The sequence below is a fragment of the Musca autumnalis genome, unplaced genomic scaffold, assembly GCF_047663935.1.
Source record: "Musca autumnalis isolate F117 unplaced genomic scaffold, ASM4766393v1 scaffold_3, whole genome shotgun sequence".
In the NCBI taxonomy this organism is placed as follows: Eukaryota; Metazoa; Arthropoda; class Insecta; order Diptera; family Muscidae; genus Musca; species Musca autumnalis.
Genome location: NW_027411866.1, coordinates 207,188,613 through 207,213,012, shown reverse-complemented (window position 1 = coordinate 207,213,012; position 24,400 = coordinate 207,188,613). Strand labels below are relative to the sequence as shown.

Here is a 24,400-nt window from a genome sequence, read left to right as displayed (position 1 = left end):
CTGGCTGGCTGGAGCGCACGATAACTCTCGAACGGATGAACCGATTCGGTTTAAATTTTGGCTTTCGCAATATTTTGTCCAAACTTAGTTTAGGTTCGAAGATGAGCTATATCGGTCCACTCCTTCCGGTACTTCCCCCACAAAAGTTCGAAAATGTTCGAAAAATTTGTGCGCACGATAACTCTTGAAGGGAGTAACCGATTTTGGTCCATACTTTACACATCGTGATACTTCTACCAAACTTAGATGAGGTTCCAATATAGACTCAATCGGTCCACGCCTTCAGGTACCTCCCACACAAAATTTCGGAATAGTTCAGTTTGAGACCTGCTCTCGAATCGCTTTGATTTTTGTTGCAACACATTGTATTCACTGCCCCTCATACGACGGTACAAACTTCATCAGGGGCAAGTCCATACTTCCTGAAAAAATAGCCAAAAAGTTGCAAAGAGCTCCTAAGACACCGTGTGTATTGATTGGAACGCAAGATACTTCTCGAAGGCATCTGTACATTCGGTCCAAAATTTGGCCTTCGTAATATTTTGTCCAAACATAGTTTAAATTCGAAGTTACCTCCCCCAAAAAAGTTGAAAAATGTTCGGAAAAATTTTACGCACGATAACTTTTGAAGGGATTGACCGATGTGATCCATACTTTGCACATCCTTATACATCTACCAGATATAGATCAGGTTCGAATATGGACTATATTTGTCTCCTCCGTCTGGTACCTCTCACACAAAATTTCGGATAAGTTCACTTTAAGACCTGCTCTCGAATCACTTTGATTTGTGTTGAAGCGATTTGCATTCGCTACCTCAATTAGACGATAAACGTTTTTTCAGGGCGAGTCCATATTTTTTGGGAAAACAGCCCGTAAGGTGTAAGAAAACCCCCTATGTCACCATATGTGGCGGTCAGAGAGAACTGTAACTCTCGAACTGTTCAACCGATTTGGTCCAATATTTGGTCTTCGTCATATTATATCCAAACTTAGTTTCATGGGGCAATACCGGTCCACAACTTCCGGTACTTCTCCCCAATATTTAAAAATGTCACTAAAATGCTAGGACGACATCACTTGAATGGGGCAACCAGACCCGTAGTTCCTTTTGGGGATATACATATAATCACTTTCTGAGTCGATTTATGCATGTCCGTCCGTCTGTCTGTCCGTCTGTCCATGTATTTTTGTTCGCAACGTACAGGTCGCATTTTTTGTCCGATTCAGCTGAAAATTGGGAGCTACAACTTTTTTTAGCCATAGGAAGAACACTATTGCTTTTGGTGAAAATCGGTTCAGATTTGGATATAGCTCCCATATACATTTTCATCCGATTGCACGTATTTGCTGCACCAAACACGCTATATACGTCCAATTTTGATGAAATTTTGAATGTGTGACTGAATTCCGTCTAGAAATAAGTGTGCCAAATTATATAGAAATCGGTTCAGATTTGGATATAGCTCCCATATATATGTTCGCCCGATTTCACGAATTTGCTGCAACAAACACGCTATATACGTCCGATTTCGATGAAATTTGGAATGTGTGACTGAATTCAGTCTAGAAATAATCGTGCCAAATTATATCGAAATCGGATCAGATTTGGATATGGCTCCCATATATTTTTTTGCCCGATTTCACGTATTTGCTGCACCAAACACGCTATATACGTCCAATTTTGATGAAATTTTGAATGTGTGACTAAATTCCGTCTAGAAATAAGTGTGCCAAATTATATAGAAATCGGTTCAGATTTGGATATAGCTCCCATATATATTTTCGGCCGATTTCACGTATTTTCTGTACCAAACACGCTATATATTTCCGATTTCGATGACATTTGGAATGTTTGACTGAATTCGGTCTAGAAATAAGTGTGCCAAATTATTTAGAAATCGGTTCAGATTTGGATATAGCTCCCATATATATTTTCGGCCGATTTCATGTATTTTCTGTACCACACACGTTATATATGTCCGATTTTAATGAAAATTGGAATGTGTGACAGACTTCGGTCTAGAAATAAATGTGCCAAATTATATCGAAATCGGTTCAGATTTGGATATAGCTCCCATATATATGTTCGCCCGATTTCACGAATTTGCTGCAACAAACACGCTATATACGTCCGATTTTGATGAAATTTGGATTGTTTGACTGAATTCGCTCTAGAAATAAGTGTGCCAAATTATATAGAAATCGGTTCAGATTTGGATATTGCTCTCATATATATTTTCGGCCGATTTCACGAATTTTCTGTACCAAACACGCTATATATTTCCGATTTGAAATTTGGAATATGTGACTGAATTCAGTCTAGAAATAAATGTGCCAAATTATATCAAAATCGGTTAAGATCTGGATATAGCACCCATATATATTTACGGCCGATTTCGCGTATTTGCTGCTCCAAACAAGCTATATAAGTCCGATTTCAATGATATTTGGAATGTGTGACTGAATTCGGTCAGGAAATAAATGTGCCAAATTATATCAAAATCGGTTAAGATCTGGATATAGCTCCGATTTATATTTTACATATTCACAGTGGTGTAGGGTATCATATAGTCGGCCCCGCCGACTTTGATCCTTTCCTTACTGGTTTCCTTTTACCTTAATTGTCAAATAAATATCAAATCAGCAGTATGATAGATTTTCCACTTTTTACACAACGAAATATGTCGAGCAGAATGTAGTAAAAGAGAGAGCCATTTTAGCTCTCTCTCCTCTCTCACTCTCTTAAAAATTGATTCCAGCTTTACTACTTTTTTGGGTTAAGGAACGCTTTCCGAGTTAAAAATGGTAAAACTTGGAAAACCCTTTCTGACTGAATTTCGTCGGTTTATGTCCACGTTTCGATATAGCCCCCGATTTTCGTAATTGTGAAAGATGAGACGTCAATATCCCACCGAAATGACTGAAATTTGTTGTTGTTTGTTTAGTCTTTCATGGGGTTATAATTATGTTCCAGAAAAGAATTATCAGTATAGGTCCACGTCTTCCTAATTCCCTCATAGAAGCGTACCTCTTGATTTACGGTATTTTTTAGGTTTCAACCACATTATCTTACTGAAATATCAGAAATTTGGTGTTTAGTCTTCTTTGAGTCTAAAAACTTTACGCCAGAAATCTGTCGGTATAGATCGACGTTTTGATATAGCTCCTCATAGAACGGTACCTCCTGAATTTCGGTATTTTGAAGGTTAGCGACATTATTTTACCGAAATTTCTGAAATTTGGTATTAAGTCTTCTACACAAAACGAAATAAACTAATTGTTCCATTTTACTTAAAAGCCATTCGTGGTGGAGGATATAACAAGTTCGGCCCGGCCGAACTTAAAGTCGTTCTTACTTGTTTTTAATTGTACTTTTTTTGTAATTGAATAATTTTGCTGTTCCACCGTGTAATTAATTTTGGAGAAAGTCTAAGTCAAAGGCTTTACGTAATTGAGTAAAACGACGGCACAAATAGTGAGTATTTATCTTTGCGTAAATGTTTACATTGTGTCAAATTAATGTATTTTAATTTGGTCTATCAACTATCAAAATTAAAAAAACGACAATCTATATACAAAGTAATCTATATACATACAAAGTACACACACAGTCCACGGTAATTAGCATATTTTCTTTCCGTATTAAGTCTATTTGCAACTTTCAGCTGTCGAACTTTACAAAATGAAAACAAAATTCCAAGGCACCATTTCTCCATTCTCCATTACATATTGGTTGTCATTTCGTTCATTGTCATTGAAATGATATGCCTATTTGGAATGAATATTTATTATATTTAATTTGGGTAAAGGTATCTTCTATAGTATGTTTCACTAAAAAAATTACAAAAATTCCAGATATCATTCATTGAAATACTTTCATACGAAGAACAAGTAAAATTGGGTTTCTTTTTTTTGTAATTGCTATAATAAAAATTGTGTTGTAATAATTATTTATATTGAATTAATATTTATTTTTTTTATTTTTGTCTTATGAATTACAGTTGTAACGGAAGTGAATTGTTCTAGTTCTATTCAAGGCATTTACAATGTTTTATGTTGTCAAATATTTATATGGATTATTGGCCCAGCTGTATGCTGATCATGCCGGTATGTGTGATTGTGAAGAAAAAATTGACATTTATGATGGTTTTATAACATTACGTTTTATTACAGATCCACGAGTCAAAGACTGGCCACTGCTATATGAACCATTGCTTCCGTTGACCATTATCAGTTTGTATTTATTGTTTGTCTTAAAATATGGACCAAAGTGGATGGAAAAACGCCATCCCTTTGAACTGAAAAATGTAATGCGTTTGTATAATGCCATACAGGTTATAGTCAATTTCTACATATTTGCATCGGTAAGTATTGAATTAAATGACTGCGTCAGCGTCTATTACAACATTGTAAATTGTTGACAAAATTTATGCACGTTTTTTATTGCGTTGTTGTCCCCTTTTTTGTCCAACCATCTAATTTGTCTAATGGATTTACATTTTTTCTGTTTCTTTTCGTTTTTTGTTTATGTGAAATTTGTTTTCCTATGAATGCACGGTCAATGCACGTGGACAGGCCATTCCAAATTCATATGCCCATAAAAACTTTAGCTTTCGCTGCCAACCACCAACTCCAACCAACACAGAGCCATGGATGATGCGTTGTCTTCAACTAACGTATGGCTATTATTTAACAAAGTATTTGGATCTTTTTGATACGGTATGTGAATATTTTTTTATATGAATTCATTTCAGGATTATACATTAAACTGAAACAGAAAATTAATACATTAAATTGGAGTAGTAAAAAAGCGTAATCTATATATTACGACAGTACTTAGCTTCTACGCCAAGGCCTATTCCTAGGAGGAGTAGAGTACATTAATTGTATGACCTTTGGCCCGTATGACTTTTTGAATGATTTCCATTAGCGGGAATGAATGGACTTTTGCCTAATAATTCCTTAAATAAAGTTTATTCCATTTAAATTATTAATAAGGTTCCGCACAAACCACTTTGAAATTTTATATTTGTGAAAAAATACTGTTAAATGAAAAAAATCCTTTGCCTATTAATAACTAGACAGGTACCCGAAAGAGTGGACCTATTGAGACCATATTGGAACCTTATATTACTCTGGTAGAAAGTTTACGCTATACAAAGTATGGACCAAATCGGTTACTCCCTTCAAGAGTTATCATACGTACAAATTTTCCGAACATTTTCGAACTTTTGTGGTGGAGGTACCGGATGGAGTGGACCGATATAACCCATCTTCGAACTTAAACTAAGTTTGGACAAAATATTACGGAAGCTAAATTTAAACTATGTTTGGACAAAATATTGCGAAAGCCAAATTTTGGATCGAATCTGTTGATCCGTTCGAGAGTTTTCGTGCGCTCCAGCCAGCCAGCCAGACAGACGGACGGACATTGCTCAATCGACTCTAAATTAACTGAAACACATTTCGTCCAAACACACTTGGGGTCTAAAACCATTATTTCGATGAGGCACATTTTGCCCATATGAAAGTGTGTATACCCACGTTAGCATAAATTCTGAGGGTATAAAAACAAGTAAAAAACGTCCACCATGAAATATTCTGAACTAATATGGAATAGATAGTTTTGTTTCCGTTACGAAGGTACCATTGCCCACATTTTTAGGCGAATTTGTTTAACCACTTCGTAAACCAATTACCTACTACCTAACCTTATCTGGTCAGCTAAAATTTTCTACAATACTTGAAATTGGGCGATATTGTTGTTTAGGGGCTATACCAAAACGTGGACCTATGTTCACAACTATTGGCGGAGAAGTATTTTGATCACTATGAACCATTAAAGTGCACCCAATTTATAGAGAAAATGTAAATAAAAATAAAAATTTTGAATAAGAGTTATCCGAAGAACGAGATTGATATGGACTATATCCGACTTGATACATGACTGGATGAAATAATATGATGTGCAAATTTTGGACCAAATCGATTGTTCCCATCGAGTGTTATCGTTCACACCATTTTACAGAATAGTTGGCTTTCTATGTTCAAGGTTGTCAAAAAATTTATCCACCGAAAAGACAATATCCCCCTCAAAATTATTTTAGACCCCAATTGAGGCGCTCAGCACTAAAACGGCCTAACCAACATGCCCAAAAAATCAAACAGACTGTAAAGATTTAACTGAAACCTTTGGAAACAAATTCCAAAAATTATTTTAGAAGATAGTATTACCTAGTGTTAATCAATGCAATATGGAACTGTTTTAATAGTTATTTCAAAAGGTTCTGTTTAGATCTTTATAGTCTGTTTGATTTTTGTGGACATGTGGGTTAGGCCGTTTTGGCGCTGAGCGCCTTAATTATGTTTGGACGAAATCTGTTTCAGACAATTTGGAGTCGTTTTAGCTATCTCCTTCCGTCTGGCTTTCTGGACGCACAAAAACTCTGGAACGGATCAACCGGTAATATTTTATTCAAACTTAATTTAAGTTCGAAGATGAGCCATATCGGTCCACTTCTTCAGGTATAAACATTCGAAACTTTTCGCTAAAATGGTTCGCACGCAACTCTGGTCCATACTTCGCACATCATAATATTTCTACGAGACATTGATCGTCCAAACATACTTTAAATAAAAACCGTTTTCAATGATTAAACAAAAATATTTATTTAACACATTTTGGCATCACAAATAATTATAAGGTGGACCGATATGGCCCTCTTCGAAGTTAAACTAAGTTTGGGCCGATATAATAATTTGGACCGATTTTAATTTCTACAGACTGACTGACATGACTATATCGACTCAGAATTTTATTCTGATCAAAAATATGTATACTATATATGTGGATAAATATGGGCCACATAGACCAGCGGTTTCCTACAGCCCCCACGTATCGGTGGCGACCGGTTTTAGATATTAGGTTCATTTTTCAACCAATTTTGCGACAATTTGGTATATTGGGGTTTCAGTGGATGGAGAACATCTGTAAAAAATATTGCCTATATCTGTTCCCGTTTTGGTATAGTCCCCATTGAGCGGTACCGACCGATATGACATATTTTAAAGATTCTAAGCACATTTACCAACATATTTGTTTGTATTTTGGCATTTTTTGTTGTTCGTAGGTAGAAAAATGATTTGCAAAATATAAGCAACGTAGGTTCTCGTTTTGCTATAGCTCCAATATGAGGGGTCCCCTATTTGAGATATTTTGAATGTGTTAGGTGATTATTGCCAACAGAGTTTAGTTTACTTGAAAATTTGTATTCGTTGAATAGAAAATGTTCTAATAAAACAATTTACGGCATTGATCCTTGCTTTGGCACTAACCGCTCTCCCCCCAAACATCCACAAACATTAACAAATGAAAATGAAAACATATATTTTTAAGATTTTTTTATTTTTAGTATAGTGTAAAATTTTCGCTAAATGGTGCACAATAACTCTCGAAGGGACCCAGCAAAAATTCTCATTACAAACCTCCTTTCCCACCCATTATTTTAACAAGGGCATGTCGCGCGAATATCTGGTTATTTTGTAACCACTGACAAAGATAGATGGTAACCACTGAAATAAGTAGATACTGAGTAGATTCAGACTACTTATTTCAGTGGTTACAAAATAACCAGACATTTCGCGCGACATGTCCTTGTTAAAATAATGGGTGGGAAAGGAGGTTTGTAATGAGGATTTTTGCTGGGGAGTGACCGAACTGGTCATGACTTTGCATATGATTATATTAATTTCAGGCATATATCAAGCTCGCATTTTTTACGAGGGCAAGTCTATACTTCCTAAGGTAATGGTATAAAAGCTCCAACAAACTAAAGTGGTATATCCCCAAGATAACTATCACAGGGAGTTTTGAATTAGTCCAACATTTGGACATGGTATTACTTTATCTTTTCATGTACCAGGTTAGAATATGGACAACATCGGTCAAGTCCTACGGGTACCTCCCACAAAAAATTTGTAAAATGAGCAGCTCAGCAGCTAGTCTCGGATTGATATGATTTTTTTTGCCAAATAGTTATTTTTGCAGGCCCTGTTACGACGGCGAATTTTTTTCGGGAGCAAGTCCATACTTCCTAACTTTATGGCCCACATTCTCCAAAAATCCTGCCGCCGTTAACTAAACTGGGTAGCACATAAGATAACCCTCAAAGCAAGAAACCTATTTGGTTCAAACCTGCTTCTGACAGACTCGTATTATTTCTTCTTCCACTGTCTTGTGTCGTTGAGTTTCAACGATAACAACATAACAAAATGTTGTTGGTAGCTTATACTAGCCATAACCTACCATACACAAACCGTGACAGTGTTTTTCAAATATAATATTCTGCACTAATAAATTAGTTGTTTTAATTATTAAAACAACAACAATGGGATTAAGCCAGACTGTTTTGAAAAATCAAAATTGTAATAGCTATCCCATAAAAAAACGCCACCAATGTTCTATTTGAGAAACACTGGCACGGTTTGTGTATGGTAGGTTATGGCTGGTATAAGCTACCAACAACATTTCGTTATGTTGTCTTCGTTGAAACTCAACGACATTAACTTTCGTCGGATTTCTGTGAGGTTGCCAAAGAAAAACTTCTTATTGAAGTTTTTTCTGGGTTTACCTTTATATTTCGAGCTGACGATTGATGTATAACAAGCCTTTTATTGAAGAAGTTATTGAAAAATGACTTCGGTGGATAATATACACAAACACGAAACAAGGGAACTGATGAGATCCTTTGGCGAGGATGGAAACTAGTCTTCCCTGCCTTACCCCTTAGCGAACAATGCCAAACCTTTCCACTAATAAATAAGTTGTTTTAAATATTAAAACAACAATGGGATTAAGCCATACTATTTTCAAAAATCGAAATAAACAATATTTAATATGGAAATAATGAACATTAAAATTTGTTAGAAAATTAGTTAATATATAATTTCATTTAATTACTGTTCGTAACACATTTGTATAATTTTCCAAAAGATCGGCCGTAAATCACCCCTACAAATCAATAGCGACCAACATTTTTGAGGAATTTCAAAACATTTCTTGTAAAACATTGGCGCAAAGGTCCAAATAGACTTATTAACACATTTAGAATAAAAAACAATTTTTTTGTATTGATGTTTTTGATGGGTTTATTTGGTCAGGTTATTACTATGACAACAAAAACAAGTTTTATTTAATTTTTAGCTCAAGGTTTCGTTGTTTTTTTCCAACTTTTTCAAGAGCGTTTATTAGGAAAGTTTATATATTTTCCATTAATATTTATTGCTTGTAAATATTAAAAAAGTGGGCACCACAACATTAATATTATAAATAATATTAAATAATTAAAAGAAAATAAATAATAACAAGTAAGCAAAAGCTATAGTCGGACAGGGCCGACCATGCCATATCCTACACCACTACCCTGCGAATTAGCTTTCAGCAAATCAAAATTCCTTTTGAACAAATAAAGTTATTGTAAGAATTAACATTGTGGAGTCTACCACCTTATCACATCAAGTTTAACTAACAATATAATAATTGTTCCACAAACATGCCAGAAGGGACAGTGAGTGCACCACAATTCATATTACATCAATGATATGGGGCCTACAGTTTACCGCCGAGTCCGAAAGGCGTGTCTTAAGACACCACCTGTAGACAAGTTTTACATGGCTGAAATACTCAGAAAATGTCGCCCACTTTACTGAGGGGTATTTTGCCATCGTTGGAAATGTGATGTTGGCTGGCCGGGAATCGAACCCCCAATCTTCAGCGTGCAAAGCGGGTGTGCATACAATTGTACCACGGTGGCACCAATAAATACTTTTATCATGGAAATTTGAGGAAGTTGAAATATAGCTCCACTCTATGGCATAATATTAGAAACGAAGATACTTTATGATTTTTTGTTTTTGGTATTGATCATATTAAATGTATGGGACGTCCATTCTTTAAAAATCATAATATGTAAAATTCCCATGTTATGACATTTCTAATAGGGTGCCAGCGTGGTGCAATGGTATCAAATTTTCAACGGTGGCAAAATACCTTTCCTGAGTATCTCAGTCATGAACAACTTCTCTATAAGTGGTGTCTTAGGGCACGCCGTTCGGACTCGGCGATAAACAGTAGGTCTCATATCATTAGACAGCGGAATCCTATGCTATTGCATATATGGCTAGGAATGTTGTAGAGGTAATGTGATTAGAAAAAAACTCGTTTTATAACAAAATAAAATAAAAATAAATTAGTCTGGACCTAATTATACCCAAAGCATTTATGCTAACGAGGGTATATGGCGAAAAACAAAAATTTTTTACAATCGATGAATCCGAGTTTCACCTTTTCAGAATTCGCGAACTGTTAACATATTCTATATAGTATGATATACATTCTTTAAACTGAAGTGTTTTAAGAGGAATCCCATAAGGTCGACCATTAAAATTAATTTACGTGGAAGCTGTGTTGGCATCAATGTAGAAAAATAGGTAAAAATGGGTTGAAGCCAACAAGTTTTTTTATGCTCCCTTCCGATTTTAGGCTTAACCTTACATTTTATAGACATATGCCCAAAGAAAGACTCAAAGAATACTTCATGGGCAATATGATACTAGTGTATCATTTTTCGATATATCCACTGCATCCACCTAAAATTGATGCTGACATTTTGAAGCCTGAATTTCGGGGTTTTTTGAATTGTTTTAATAATTCGGACGCGCAACAAGATAATATTCAAAACTCACATTAGGATTATAAAACTCGTGATTCTACGTCGTTTAATGCATATCTCATGAGTGTGCTCCTCACAGCATCCTAGTAATTGGAGTCTAAAGGCCAATATTTGATGCGTGATTTTTTTTAAAAAACCTATTTTTTGCGTTTAAAATTTACAAGTGCCATTCAATTTCCTTTGTACCCCGCGTGAATTTAGTTTTTTTACGCGACGGATCTAATGAGACCTTCCGCGATCGAATCCATCCACTAAAACCGCGGATATAGATACCCTGAAAATAGGAAAAGCAGCAAAAAATTATTTCGACAAATCCGCGTACTAAACCGCGATTTTCTTAAATTTTTTTTACGTAAATGGAATCCTTTATACGCGATTATAATATTTGCGAAAACGCGTGTCATAAATTACAGAGATTCGCGTGTAATATGGGTTTTTCACCAAAAATAGAATGTGGAGGCACATCCGCGGTTCTTGAAGAATCTAATTAAAATTGGTATATTTGGACGTATTTTTGATAGGCGCTGACGAAACCGGATGCGCATCAAAATCGTATGCACATTGCGCGACTTTTACCAACTTTAAGGTTTTTTGATGTGTATGATGCAATTGGCGGCACACAATGGCCCCTGAGTGAAACATCGAAATATGCATAAATTTTGACAGAGATTGATTCGCTGTATCCAAAAACGGATGCGCATCAACCGACTTTAACTAATTCGCGAATAACAGGCTTTTTAATTATAATATTAATTGAATGATTGTAATTTCAATATTACTCTTAATTTCCTACCCTTATAAGTTATCACAGTAATCAGTTAAACTCTCACGATGGTAAACCATATGTTTTGATGAAGTTTTAACTGTATACATTCATTATTCTATGGGATTTTAGCAAAATAGTTGGAGAACTCCCAAATATTTTTTTCTAATTTTTAGAATCAAACCAAAAAAATATTTGCAACAATATTTTCCAACAATAAGTTTTTCTCTTTTGTTGTTGCTATAATATGCAATTTATGTACCCAATCTCTATATATTTGGTATCATATTTTTCTACGCATTGTCTAGATTCCGCATATATTCTTTAATTTATTTTTTGAGGGTTTGTACGGATTCTGGGACAGGATAATTTGGATTTACTTCAAAATTTTTGTATTATTTGTTGACTTTCCGCGAAAATAATAATAAATTTAATAACTATTTAAACATCTACGAATAGATATGGCCTGCTGTTAACGATTTATGCACACATTTTCTCATAACAACAAAAAATATATTTTTAAATATTTTTTCTTTATATGAGAATAAAAACCGCTATAACTTTTGCGCGCATTGGCCAATTTCGTGAACGCGAGCAGATTTGAACCCGGATTTTTTTCCTTTACCTCTGTACCAAAAATCGTAGATGTGCCCGTAACAAAAATTTTTAATTTTTTTCAAATGGAATTGCAAAGGAATTTTGTTATTCGCCATATACACTTTCATACGGGCAAAATGTGCCTCATCGAAATAAGGGTTTTAGACCCTAAGTACCCAGCAAAATATATTGGAAGCAGTGCAATGTACACTACTTCTATCACGGCATGTTTTGATGCAGTTCAAACGGAGTCATGAAAAAGGCACTCCATTCCTCATATTTTAACCGCTTTTGGATGCAATCCAAAGAATCACATCCATTTGCAGTTAAAATTCAGTGCCAAGGGTCAGTTAAAATGCAGTGGCAAAGGGTTAGTTAAAATGCAGTGCTATGGAGTGCATCTTTCAGTAGTCACGCTCTTGTAAAAATCATGAGTGAAAATGCATAATTGGATGCACTTCCAGATTACTTGTACATATAATTTAACTGCATCTTTGGAGGCAAACATTTTGCTGGGTATGTTTGGACGAAGTGTGTTTCAGACAATTTGGAGTCGATTTAGCAATGTCCGTCCGTCTGCCTGTCTGGCTGGCTGGTGCGCACGATAACTCCCGAACGGATGAGCCGATTGGGTTAAAAATTTGGCTTTCGTAATATTTTGTCCAAACTTAGTTTATATTTATTGCATACGAAAATATGTAAAATAAATAAATTTTGTATATGCAAAAAAATAATATTTGCATATGCATAATTTATACATTTTGCATATATTTGCATATGTGATATATTTCGATTGGAATTTAATCAGAAAACAAAAATTTCCCAAAATTTGACAAAAATAGGGGTTGCATAAAATTCCGTGTCTAGATATCATTGAGCTAATATTTTTAAGAGGGGTTTGTTTTTCATAGTATGTTACTTTTTGGAGTGATAGGATACTATCCCAACCCATGTTTTTAACGACCTTAGGGGAACAAATTTTTGGTTCTGCTTCTGCTTTTAAGAAAAAATATTATAAAAACGCTAATTATTTTAATGAGCACAATTGTTACTAAAGAGTTCTCTCGAAGTTACTTCAGCGAGTAGATTGCATAATACATGTAAAATGTTAGTCAGGGTTCGCGCAATGCACATAAAATTGATAAATTATCGAATATAAGTCAACTTTTTTCAAAATAAAGACCCATTTAGCGTTCATAAAATTACATAAACGTTTGTTGTAGATCAAAACTTCACGGCGAATCATACAGATTGGTATTATAGTTTCGATGTTACAGCCAAAATAAGCACACATTTTGGTCAAAAAAATAATTTTTCGTTTGAAAAAAATATTTTTTTGTTGTAGAAAATATTGGACAATTCTATAGGAATACTTTCTTCATTTTGCTTAAATCTCCCAATAAAATACACAGATTTTTATACCCTCAGCCTTTAGGCTAAAGAGGGTATTTACACTTTGATACGACCAAAAATGTGCCTCATCGAAGTAATGGCTTTAGACCCCAAGTATGTTTGTACGATATCCGTTTCAGACAATTGTGAGTAGATCTTGCAATGTCCGTCCGTCTGTCTGTCTGTCTGGCTGGTGCGCACGATAACTCTCGAATAGGGATAGGTAATGGAAAGCAATAATCGATTTTTCGACTTTTCGATTTTGGTCTAAAACTAAAAATGCGATTTTTCGGTCGTGCGATTATTTCAGTTGTCTTAAAACTCTACTGTCGACTTTTTCTTAACCCCAGAAAATCGATTATAATCGACTATTCGTCGATTTTTGAGTCTCCTTTTGAATTTGTAAAACCGCCAAAAGTGTAAAACCCCCAAGTCGGCAATCTATGGGCAAACTCAAAAATCGATCACAAGATAATCGATTATGCGATTTTCGCTACAGACAAAAGTCGACTACGATTTTTATATTTTTTACTGCAAAAAGTCGATTAATCGATTAACCGAAAGTCGACTTACATCTCCCTACTCTCGAACGGATCAATGGATTCGGTTCAAATTTTGGGTATCGAAATATTTTGTCCAGATTCGATTAAAGTTCGAAGATGAGCCATATAGGTCCACTCCTTCAGGTACCTCCCCCCCACAAATGTTCAAAAATTGTCACAAAACTTGTGCGCACGATAACTCTTGTAGGGAATAACCGATTTGGTCCATACTTTGCACATCGTGTAATTTCTAGCAAGCTTAGATGAGGTTCCAATATGGACTCAATCGGCCCACTCCTTCGGGTACCTCCCACACAAAATTTCGGAAAAGTTCGGTTTAGGACCTGGTCTCGAATTTCTTTGATTTTTGTTTACGCAAGTTGTATTCGCTGTCATCTATACGACGCTGTAAGTTGCATTAGGGGCAAGTTCATACTTCCTGAGAAAATAGCCTGAAAGTTACAAAAAACCCTATGACATCGTGTGTAGTGGTTGGAGCGCAAGATAACTCTCGAGCGGATCTGCCGATTCGGTCCAAAATTTGGCTTTCGTAATATTTTGTCCAAACTTAGTTCAAGTTCAAAGATGGATTATATCGGCCCACTCCTTCCGGTACCTCCCCCACAAAAGTTCGAAAATGTTCGGAAAATTTCTGCGAACGATAACTCTTGAAGGAAGTAACCGATTTGGTCCATACTTTGCACATTATGAAATTTCTACCAGACTTAGATGAGGTTTCAATATGGACTCAATCGGTAAACTCCTTCGAGTACCTCCCACACAAATTTTCGGAAAAGTTCAGTTTAGGACCTGCTCTCGAATCGCATTGGTTTTTGTTGTAACATCTTGTATTCACTGTCCCCTATACGAAGGTACAAGTTGCTCAGGGGCAAGTCCATACTTCCTGAAAAAATAGCCTGAAAGTTGAAAAACAAACCCTATGACACCATGTTTATGGGTGCAAACGCAAGATAATTCTCGAACGGAAATTCCGATTCCGGCCAAAATTTGGCCTTCGTAATATTGTTTCCAAACTTAGTTTAAGTTCGTAGATAAGCCATATCGGTCCACTCCTTCAGGTTCCTAACCCACAAAAGTTCAAAAATATTCGGAAAAATTGTGCGCACGATAACTCTTGATGGGAATGACCGATTTGGTCCATACTTTACACATTCTCATAATATCTACTAGATATAGATAAGGTTCGAATATGGACTATATTTGTCCACTCCATCCCGTACCTCCCACACAAAATTTTGGATATGTTCACTGTAAGACCTGCTATTGAATCACTTTGATATTTGTTGAAGCAACTTACATTCGCTGCCTCAATTACGATGGTAAAAGTTGTTTCAGGGGCAAGTCCATACTTCTTGAGAAAACAGCCCGAATGGTGTAAAAACCCGCAATGGCACCCCATGGTCTATGACGGTTTATTCCTTTAAGTACCTTTTCCGCAAAATTTTTGAACTTTAATCCTTATCAACATTTTTGTCGGTTCATACGACCAACATTTTGAAACCCCCTAAATACATAAGTTTTTTTGTGAAAAAAGTGTTTCAATTTGCACAGGCTGAGGGTATATCTCTGTCGGCAAAGCCTACTGATACTTTTTTACTTGTGCTTTATAGACATACATATTAAAGCTTTCCCATTGGGGAAGATAATTGGGTTGATTAGGATATACCTCAAAGCTTCTGAAATGGAAATAGAGGTCAATTAACACATTTTAATTTATATGCATTTTAAAATACGTGTAAATCTCATGATTATCAAAATCATTTTATCTGCATGTGATTTTCGTGTACAGCAAGACCATATCTTTAAAGTTGTATATAATTTTCGAAATATAATTTGCAGGCTAAGATGTAGCATCGGCTGCATCTTAGTGTTCAAAAAGCTATAAAACATCGCTAGTTTGCGCAGGGTGCATACAATTTTTGTCCGCATCCGATTTCAGTGTTCACCATGAAAATCTATATCGATATATATATAGTTCAAGGTCAGCAATCAAGAACCGTGGATGTAGCATCATCGGTATAAAATGAATGTAGCTCCCTTATCAGTGAAGTTTTTAAATCTCTGTTTTCGCAAAAACGAAGATGCTGCAATCGTTTTTTCATTGCATTGGAAACGACCCACAGAAAACGCGATAAAATACGAGATATTTTCAAAAACAATTTTAGGTGATTTTCCTACTTTGGAATTTCTCCTAACCCGCGTTTTAGGAAATGGATTTTTACGGGTAATCATTTATTTGACCCGGAACGTGAAAAACCAAAAATGTGCAATCAAGTACGAGTAAATCGAGTGACAATTTTAAAAATTAGGTTCGCACAAAATTTTCGTATTTGGATATAGATTTCTGTGAAGCTGTGTGGGCTACATTCACGACGCATATATCAAATAACTCAGAATCGCGAGTTCTACAATCCCTTTTTGAAAAACCTGTTTGTGGAACGAAATTAGAAGGAAAAATCAAAAAACGCTTAAAATCTGGCTTCAAAATGTCAGCATCATTTAATGGTAGAAGAAGATCAAATTTTGAAAAGTAATACATTACTTATATAGTTCGCTTCTACTTTTACTTTGACAGGAAACTCGTGAAAAGTAAGGGTTTCTCACAAATCTAGAGAAAACAAAAAAAGACAGGTTGGCTTCAACCCATTTTTCGACAAAAACATAGCCACAGCTTCCACGCAAATTATCTTTTAAGGCCAATATTTTTGGCCACTTCCAAAAACATTTCATTTTATCGAAAAATATTTAATTTGTATAATATATAATCACAATTCGCGTCTTTTAAAAGGGTAAACTTTGGTTTCAGCTACGTTAAATTTTCAAAAATATTGGTGGTATACCAAAATGAATGTCTCGACGAGCTGAGTCGATCTGGCTATGTGTGTCCGTCCGTCTGTTCATTTAAAACTTGTTATCACGCTACAGGTCGCAATTTTAATCTGATCGTCCGTCGTTTTGGGTGTTGATGAAGGTCCCGGAGGGGAAGAAGCCTATTGATTTTGGTGATGGTCGGATAATATTTAGGGCTTGGAATGGGCAATAAAACTTATTTGGAGAAAAAGTCAACGTTTTATTTCAAAGCGAATATCTCCCCTTCTATATGGGGTATATCAAAAGCAAAAGCTGCTAATAAAAGTAGAAAATATTACCTTTGCAGCGACATAACGTAGGTAGTCGTAGGTGGTTATACAACGAAGATATCGCAATAGCCGCTAATAGAACCCAACTTTTCATGTTTGCGATTTTAATAATAATGACAAATCTCGCAGCTTTGGTTGAGGACCTTCCAAAAACAAAGTCTGACTATGAATGTAGAAAATCCCATATTTCCAATGATGCAAGTAGGTTGGCGTTGGTGGCCAAAAAACGGAGATATCGCAATAGTCGTTAATTCATCCCATTTTTCCACTTTTTTTTTTGGAATCACGCTACAGGTCGCAATTTTGATCGGATCGTCACGAAATGTTGGGGGTTAATGGGGGTAAAAAAAGTAAAAAATATCACCTTAGCAACGATGTTACGTTGGCGGTCATAGGCGGTCAAACAACGAAGATATCGCAATAGCCGCTAATAGAACCCAACTTTTTATTTTAATAATGTTGACGAATATCACAGCTTTGGTTCGGGACCTTCCAAAAGCAAAGTCTAACTATGAAAGTAGAAAATCCCGTTTTTACAATGATGATACAATGACGATATGAAGTAGGTTGTCATAGGTGGTCAAACAACAGAGATACCGGTAATGCATCTCTTTTTCCATTTTTTGTGCAATCACACTACAGGTCGGAATTTTGATTGGATCCTCACCAAATTTTGGGGGTTGATGGGGGTCTCACAGAGAAAGAAGCCTATTGATGGTTAGCGTAAATCCCACTTTTCAATTTTTTATTTGAGTTGTACTGACGATGCACTTAAATGCGTTTCAACAAAATTGACCTGTATTAATAAAGACATTCAGAGCAAAGGCGCTAAGCTATCCCTATTTTAATATTTTGAATTTTACCAGTCAAAAGCTTATGCACAGGGGTAGTGGTGTAGGGTATCACATGGTCGTCCCCTACCCGACTATAGCCTTGGCTCACTTGGTTTCAAGGTTGAGATACTGTCTTGGGGCACAGTTTTGTAATTACAAAATTTACCAAGACCTTTACATTCGTACGTCACCCTGCGCCTGTTAAATGTAAAACATTTATAAATCATTATGACAAGTATATTTTAAATGATAATTTACTGTTTGTTTATCTCGTGAAATTTCCAGATATTTATTGTGTTGCGGAAGAAGTCTCAACAAGTAACATTTTTGCATGTCTATCATCATGCCGGTATGGTGTTTGGAGTTTATGTCTATATGACCTTCCTGCCTTGTAAGTTTTCAAACATCCCATTGTCTTTTATTATTACCTTTATTACTTACATATATTAACATTTTTCCTTATGCCCATTTTAGGTAGTCACTCCACAATGTTGGGCATCGTAAATCTCCTGGTGCATACGGTCATGTATGCATATTATTTCATTGCATCGGTGAGGCCAACTACAGCGACAATATGGTGGAAAAAGCATATTACACAAATGCAATTGTTACAATTCGCTTACTTGACATTCCATTTCTTGCAAGTTGTGGTGAATAACACCTGCGGTCATCCTTTCCTAATAGCAATGGTCGGTTTTATTCAAAACATTTTCATGTTTGCTTTATTCTTTGACTTCTACTATAGAACATACATGAAGAAAGATAACAAAGCGAAGAAAGTTGAAGAACGAAGAACAATTACAAAAGATGAGACGAAAATTAAATCTAGTTAATCTATAATCTATTATAAACACTTAATTATTATAATTTTTTTCTAAGAATTTTTGTTTCTTAAGATTTATAAAAAATAAATAAATTATATAATTGATTCATGCAATCGCATTAAGCGTCCCACTCACCATCGAGCATGCTTGGCAATATGTGTGGAAAATACAACAAATGTATTATAATGTTTTTCCAATCCCATGAATGGTTTTATTTTTTATTTATTTAGATATACAATTATTGACAAGCATGCCAATTTTAGAGGAAAAAATCAACACTTGAAATATTGATTGAATGTCAAGCTACTCTTTTATCAATAACATACATATCTACAGAACTGATTCATCGGCTGAGCAAGCATGCTTCGTAGTAAGTGGTGGCTTAAGGATTTATTTAATTTTGGAAAATAAAGGTTAATAAAACGTTGGGGATGAAAGATACCAAGCAGTGGATCTGGCTTAAACATGGCAAAGCCTAGGACTTATCGTTCGCCGCCCTAGCACGTCAACAACCGATAAAAACACTATCAGAGAGGTTGTTGATGAAATTGACATATCGTTCGGCTCATGCCAATCATGAAATGTGCGCCAGCAAAGATTGTTCAAAAATTGCTAAATTGTGAGCAAAAAACAACGTGTCATGAACATCGCTCAGGAGATTGTTGAACATCATTAAGCTCGATCAAGATTTCCTCAAAAAGATCATAACTGGCGACGAATCATGGATGTATGCCCATGACATTGAAACCAAAACCCAATCATCAAAATTAAAACGTCCAGAAGAGCCAAAACAAACAAAAAATCACGTCAAATATGAGTGTTTCTTTTTTGCCATCACAAAACCATTATCATGCTTCAATCATCGTATTCATTGCGCATTTCAGAAGTGTTTCAAGGATTGGAAAAATCTCTGACATAAGTGTATTATATCTGAGGGGATAACTTTGAAGGGGACAAGATAGTTATTGATGAATAAATAAAATCTTTAAAATAACGCTTATTTTTGATCGGGCCTCACATAGACATAAATACTACTGTCAGGCGCCATTTGACTTTTGTGTTGTTGAATGTTTGACAGTTTTTAGCCTATAGGTACTCAGTACGGTTTGACGTACGATTAGGTGTTGGGCTGTTTACAGTGACTTGACAAAAATTTAATTTATTGTGAACAGTTTAGTCCGACCATTTTCCACAATATTCGCGGCAAGAGTGCACCGATGAAATTAAAACTTTATATTGCGATGAAGCACCATCCTGTGAAAAACTGGTTTACTCAATTAACACGTGACCGACGTACGTAGGGTTAAAATCCGTAAAAACGGCGCTTAATTGAAAAGTGAAAACATACTTTCTTAATAATCTGTCTTCACAGGGTTAAAGAGGACAAAATTCTACCTTACTATCCAAAATAGCAATGCCGTATGTTGTTTACTTTTCTTGATGCACTGTGTTAAAATTGAGAAATTTTACAAGTGTTTGCGAACATTTTAAAAAACACAAATTTGGGTAGTTATAAACGGTGATAACGTAGTTTTTAATATATATAAAACTCTCATTTTTAGCATTGATGTATCAAGTAGAGGTATTTCTTAATATTTTGGGAAAAATTTGTTCTTACAAAAGTGTTGTAGAAATATGCATAAAAAATCTTCAAAATATGTCCATATTTTTCACAATTTTGAAATGTATTAGAGTATAAAAAAAGAGTGTCGAGAAGGTCGTGATAAATTTTTTTGTATTTTTTCTTGAGTGTTCTCTTTTAATTTCCACTAAAACCCCATGTCGTTTTTTGCGCATTTTGAGTTATGTCAAAAATGATGAAAATAGTCATGAGTCATATTTTTGAATTTTTGGGTTTTTGTCTTTATTGTCTCTGTGTTGCATTGATGCCTGCGTTCACCCTAAATAAGACTATGTGTGCAGGTTTACCATTACTATATATATATACTAGCAAAATGCCCGCTACTTCGTATGCGGAAAGGATATAAAAAAAAAACAAATAAACAATATATAATATGGAAATGACAAACACTGAAAATTTGGTCGCACTAATACCAATTTTAATCAATATTTATTTTTATCTTAGTACTGTACGTACCCCTTAAGTTCGTTTTTAAAAAAGATCAGCCGTATCTCACCCTTACACATTAACAGCGAGATCAACGTTGCACACCAATACACACCCTAACTCCAAAAAATAAAAATTCCAGCACTGTCCCTACACCCAAAAACAAATTGAGTACCATTAAGTAATTTTCGTATACTTATGGTACGTATTTCGACGACATATCTCAGCCATACACGGACATTAATACAAAATAATTACAGTAAATTCCATAATAATTACAGTAATTCCAAATCTCAAGATTCCAGCTGTATCCGTTCGTCCAATTCCAAATTGTACCAAACTTAGTATCAAGTCGAACTCTTCGTACCCATAAGAAAGATTTTCCAAAACTACCTCAATCCTTCACTTTAGTAGTAATCTTACTTCCAAATTTCAGGATTCAAACTCTATCCGTTAAACCAAATTAAAATTGCACTAAATATAGAACAATTTAGAATTTTCGTACCAATTTTCAAAACTTCCTCAACGCAACAGGGCTACAATAATCATACTTTCAAATTGCAGGATTCCACCGCTATCCGTTCACCTACATACAAATTGTACTAAATTTAGTACCATTTAGTGCTTTTCGTAACCATAAGTTTGCTTTTTCAAAACAACCTGAATCCTACTCTTCGACTGTAATCGTAATTCCAAATTTCAGGATTCCAGCTCTATTAATTCACCCGAATCCAAATTGTATCAAATTTAGTACCATTTCTTTCCCAAACAAAAATTTCAGGATTCCAGCTCTACAGTTCACCCAAATCCACATTGTACCATATTTAGTACCATTTAGTACTTCTCGTACGCACACGTACGACTTTTAAAAATTTCCTCAATACTACACTCCTACAGTAATCTTAATTCCTAATTCCAACACTATCCGTTTACTAAAATTCAAATTGTACCGAATTTAGTGCTTTCTGTACCCATAAGTACGAATTTCCAAAACTACCTCAATTCTACTGTCGACAGTAATCTTAGTTCCAAATTTCAGAATTCCAGCTTTATCCGTTCATCCAAATCCAAATTGTACCAAATTTAGTACCATTTAGTACTTTTCGTACCTCAAAGGTACGAATTTCTAAAACTATCTCAATCCTACGCCCCTACAGTAATCTTAATTCAAAACTTTAGGATTCCAGCTCTATCCGTTCACCCAAATCCAAATTTAGTACTGCTCGTAATCATAAATACGAACTTCAAAACCATTTCCTTATTTCAACGCCATTTCCCAACCTTGATACTTAAATTCAGGATTCCAGTTCTATCCGTTCACCCAAATCCAAATTGTAATAAATTTAGTACCATTTAGTACTTTTCGTACACATAAATACGAATTTCCAAAATTTCCCCCAATCCTATGATCCAACAGTAATCTCAATTTCAAATTTCAGGATTCCAGCTCTGTCCGTTCACTCGAATCCCTATTGTACCAAATGTAGTACTTTCGAACACATAAGTACGAATTTCCAAAACCACCCTCATATCTCAGTCCTACACTTCACAGTAATCTTAATTCCAAATTTCAGGTTTCCAGCTACATACATACGTTCACCCAAATCCAAATTGTACTAAATTTAGTACCATTTAGTACTTTTCGTACCCATAAGTACGAATTTTCAAAACTACCTCAATTCTACACCCCACCAGTAATCTCAATTCCAAATTTCGAGATTCCAACTATATCCGTTCACCCAAATCCCCATTGTCCCAAATTTAGTACCATTTAGTACTTTTCATTCACATAAGTAAGAATTTCCAAAACTTCCCCAGTCCTACACTCCAACAGTAATATCAATTCCAAATTTCAGGAATCCAGCTCTATCCGTTCACTCAAATCCAGATTGTACTAAATTTAGTACCAATTATTACTTTTCGTACACTCAAGTTTCCAAAAACCCTTTGGTGCATCTTTCTTACTCTTCATCAGTGATCCTCAGTCCAAATTTGAGGAATCAAGCCCTATCCGTTCACCCAAATCGAAACTGTACCAAATTTAGTGCTATTTAGTATTTTTCGTACCCTATGTACGAATTTCCAAAACTTCCACAATATTAAACTCCACCAGTAATCTCAGTTCCAAATTTAGAGATTCCAGCGCTATCCGTTCACCCAAATCCCCATTATACAAAATTTAGTTCCATTTAGTACTTTCCGTACACATAAGTACTAATTTCCAAAACCACCTTCATATCTCAATCCTACACTTCAACAGTAATATTAATTCCAAATTTCAGGTTTCCAGCTCTATCCGTTCATTCAAATCCAAATTGTACTAAATTTAGCACCATTTAGTACTTTTCGTACCCATAAGTACGAATTTTCAAAACTACCTCAATCCTACACCCCACCAGTAATCTCAATTCCAAATTTCGAAATTCCAGCTATTATCCGTTCACCCAAATCCCCATTGTATCAAATTTAGTACCATTTAGTACTTTTCGTACACATAAGCACGAATTTCCAAAACTACCCTCATATCTCAATCCTACACTACAACAGTAACCTTAATTCCAAATTTCAGGTTTCCAGCTCTTTACGTTCACCCAAATCTAAATTGTACTAAATTTAGTACTTTTCGTACACATGATTGGTAATTTTCCAAACCATTTCCTTTTAGAAGCACCACTTCCCAACCTTGATTTCCATACCAAATTCCTATATTCCTGGGGCCTATTATTGATTTCATTCAAATTACAGATTTTGAAATTGAAAATTGAATAGTTATGACTGTACATCTCCATATACGACAAAATTCTTAATTGCAAATAAATCGTGGTAATATGCACAATTCTATTGCACTTTCATTGATTTGCAAACATTTAGTTATTACCAAAAAGTCAGGTCCATACAGTTTTTAGTAGTTGTTATTTCTGGCCGATTTCTGAATTTATTCCCCTAATGTTGTCTTCAACAGCAACTCATTTGTTCATTTGCGTAATTGATGTTTATACACCATTATCACCAACTGCGACATCTGTTGCAATGGAAGATAACAAATGTCTTGTCTTTCTATTTATTATTTAGTGGTTTACGATAAAATAAGTGCGCCTAGAAGTAAACTACAAAATTTGAAATTATGTGTGATCTCTTACGATATCAAGAAGTTATGGCATTGTTAATTTTACACATGTCTTGCAGAGGGCCAACTAATTGAATAAGTACGTAATAGTAATGAAAAATAAGGATTTTTGTTGTTGTTATTTTTTGTGGTTCCAGGACGAATTTTCTAAAACCCGGCCATATCTCGCACATTTGCATCAACAGTGACCCACTGGTAAAATTTCAAGCTCCTAGCTTTAGCCGTTTTGGCTGGGCGTAGATGATGAGTCAGTCAGTCAGTCAGTCAGTCAATCACTTATCACCAAGCTCATTTATATATATAGATATATATATATCTATATATAGATATATAGATATATAGATATATATATATCTATAT

General features: G+C 35.1%; 1 protein-coding gene across 2 annotated transcripts; it reads left to right on the top strand.

Moving 5' to 3' along the window:
* The first annotated feature begins 3,847 nt into the window (after positions 1-3,847).
* Positions 3,848-19,025, top strand: LOC141397009 (very long chain fatty acid elongase 7-like). 2 transcript variants are annotated; one of them, XM_073972779.1, is made up of 6 exons: positions 3,848-3,894; positions 4,005-4,110; positions 4,177-4,367; positions 4,579-4,722; positions 18,307-18,412; positions 18,496-19,025. In XM_073972779.1, the coding sequence occupies exons 2-6, from the start codon at positions 4,050-4,052 to the stop codon at positions 18,852-18,854; spliced, it is 861 nt and encodes a 286-aa protein (XP_073828880.1). In that variant the 5' UTR covers positions 3,848-3,894; positions 4,005-4,049; the 3' UTR covers positions 18,855-19,025. The 2 variants fall into 2 exon arrangements, with proteins under 2 accessions (XP_073828880.1, XP_073828881.1); XM_073972780.1 differs by lacking the exon at positions 3,848-3,894 and adding an exon at positions 3,899-3,917.
* The last annotated feature ends 5,375 nt before the right edge of the window (positions 19,026-24,400 follow it).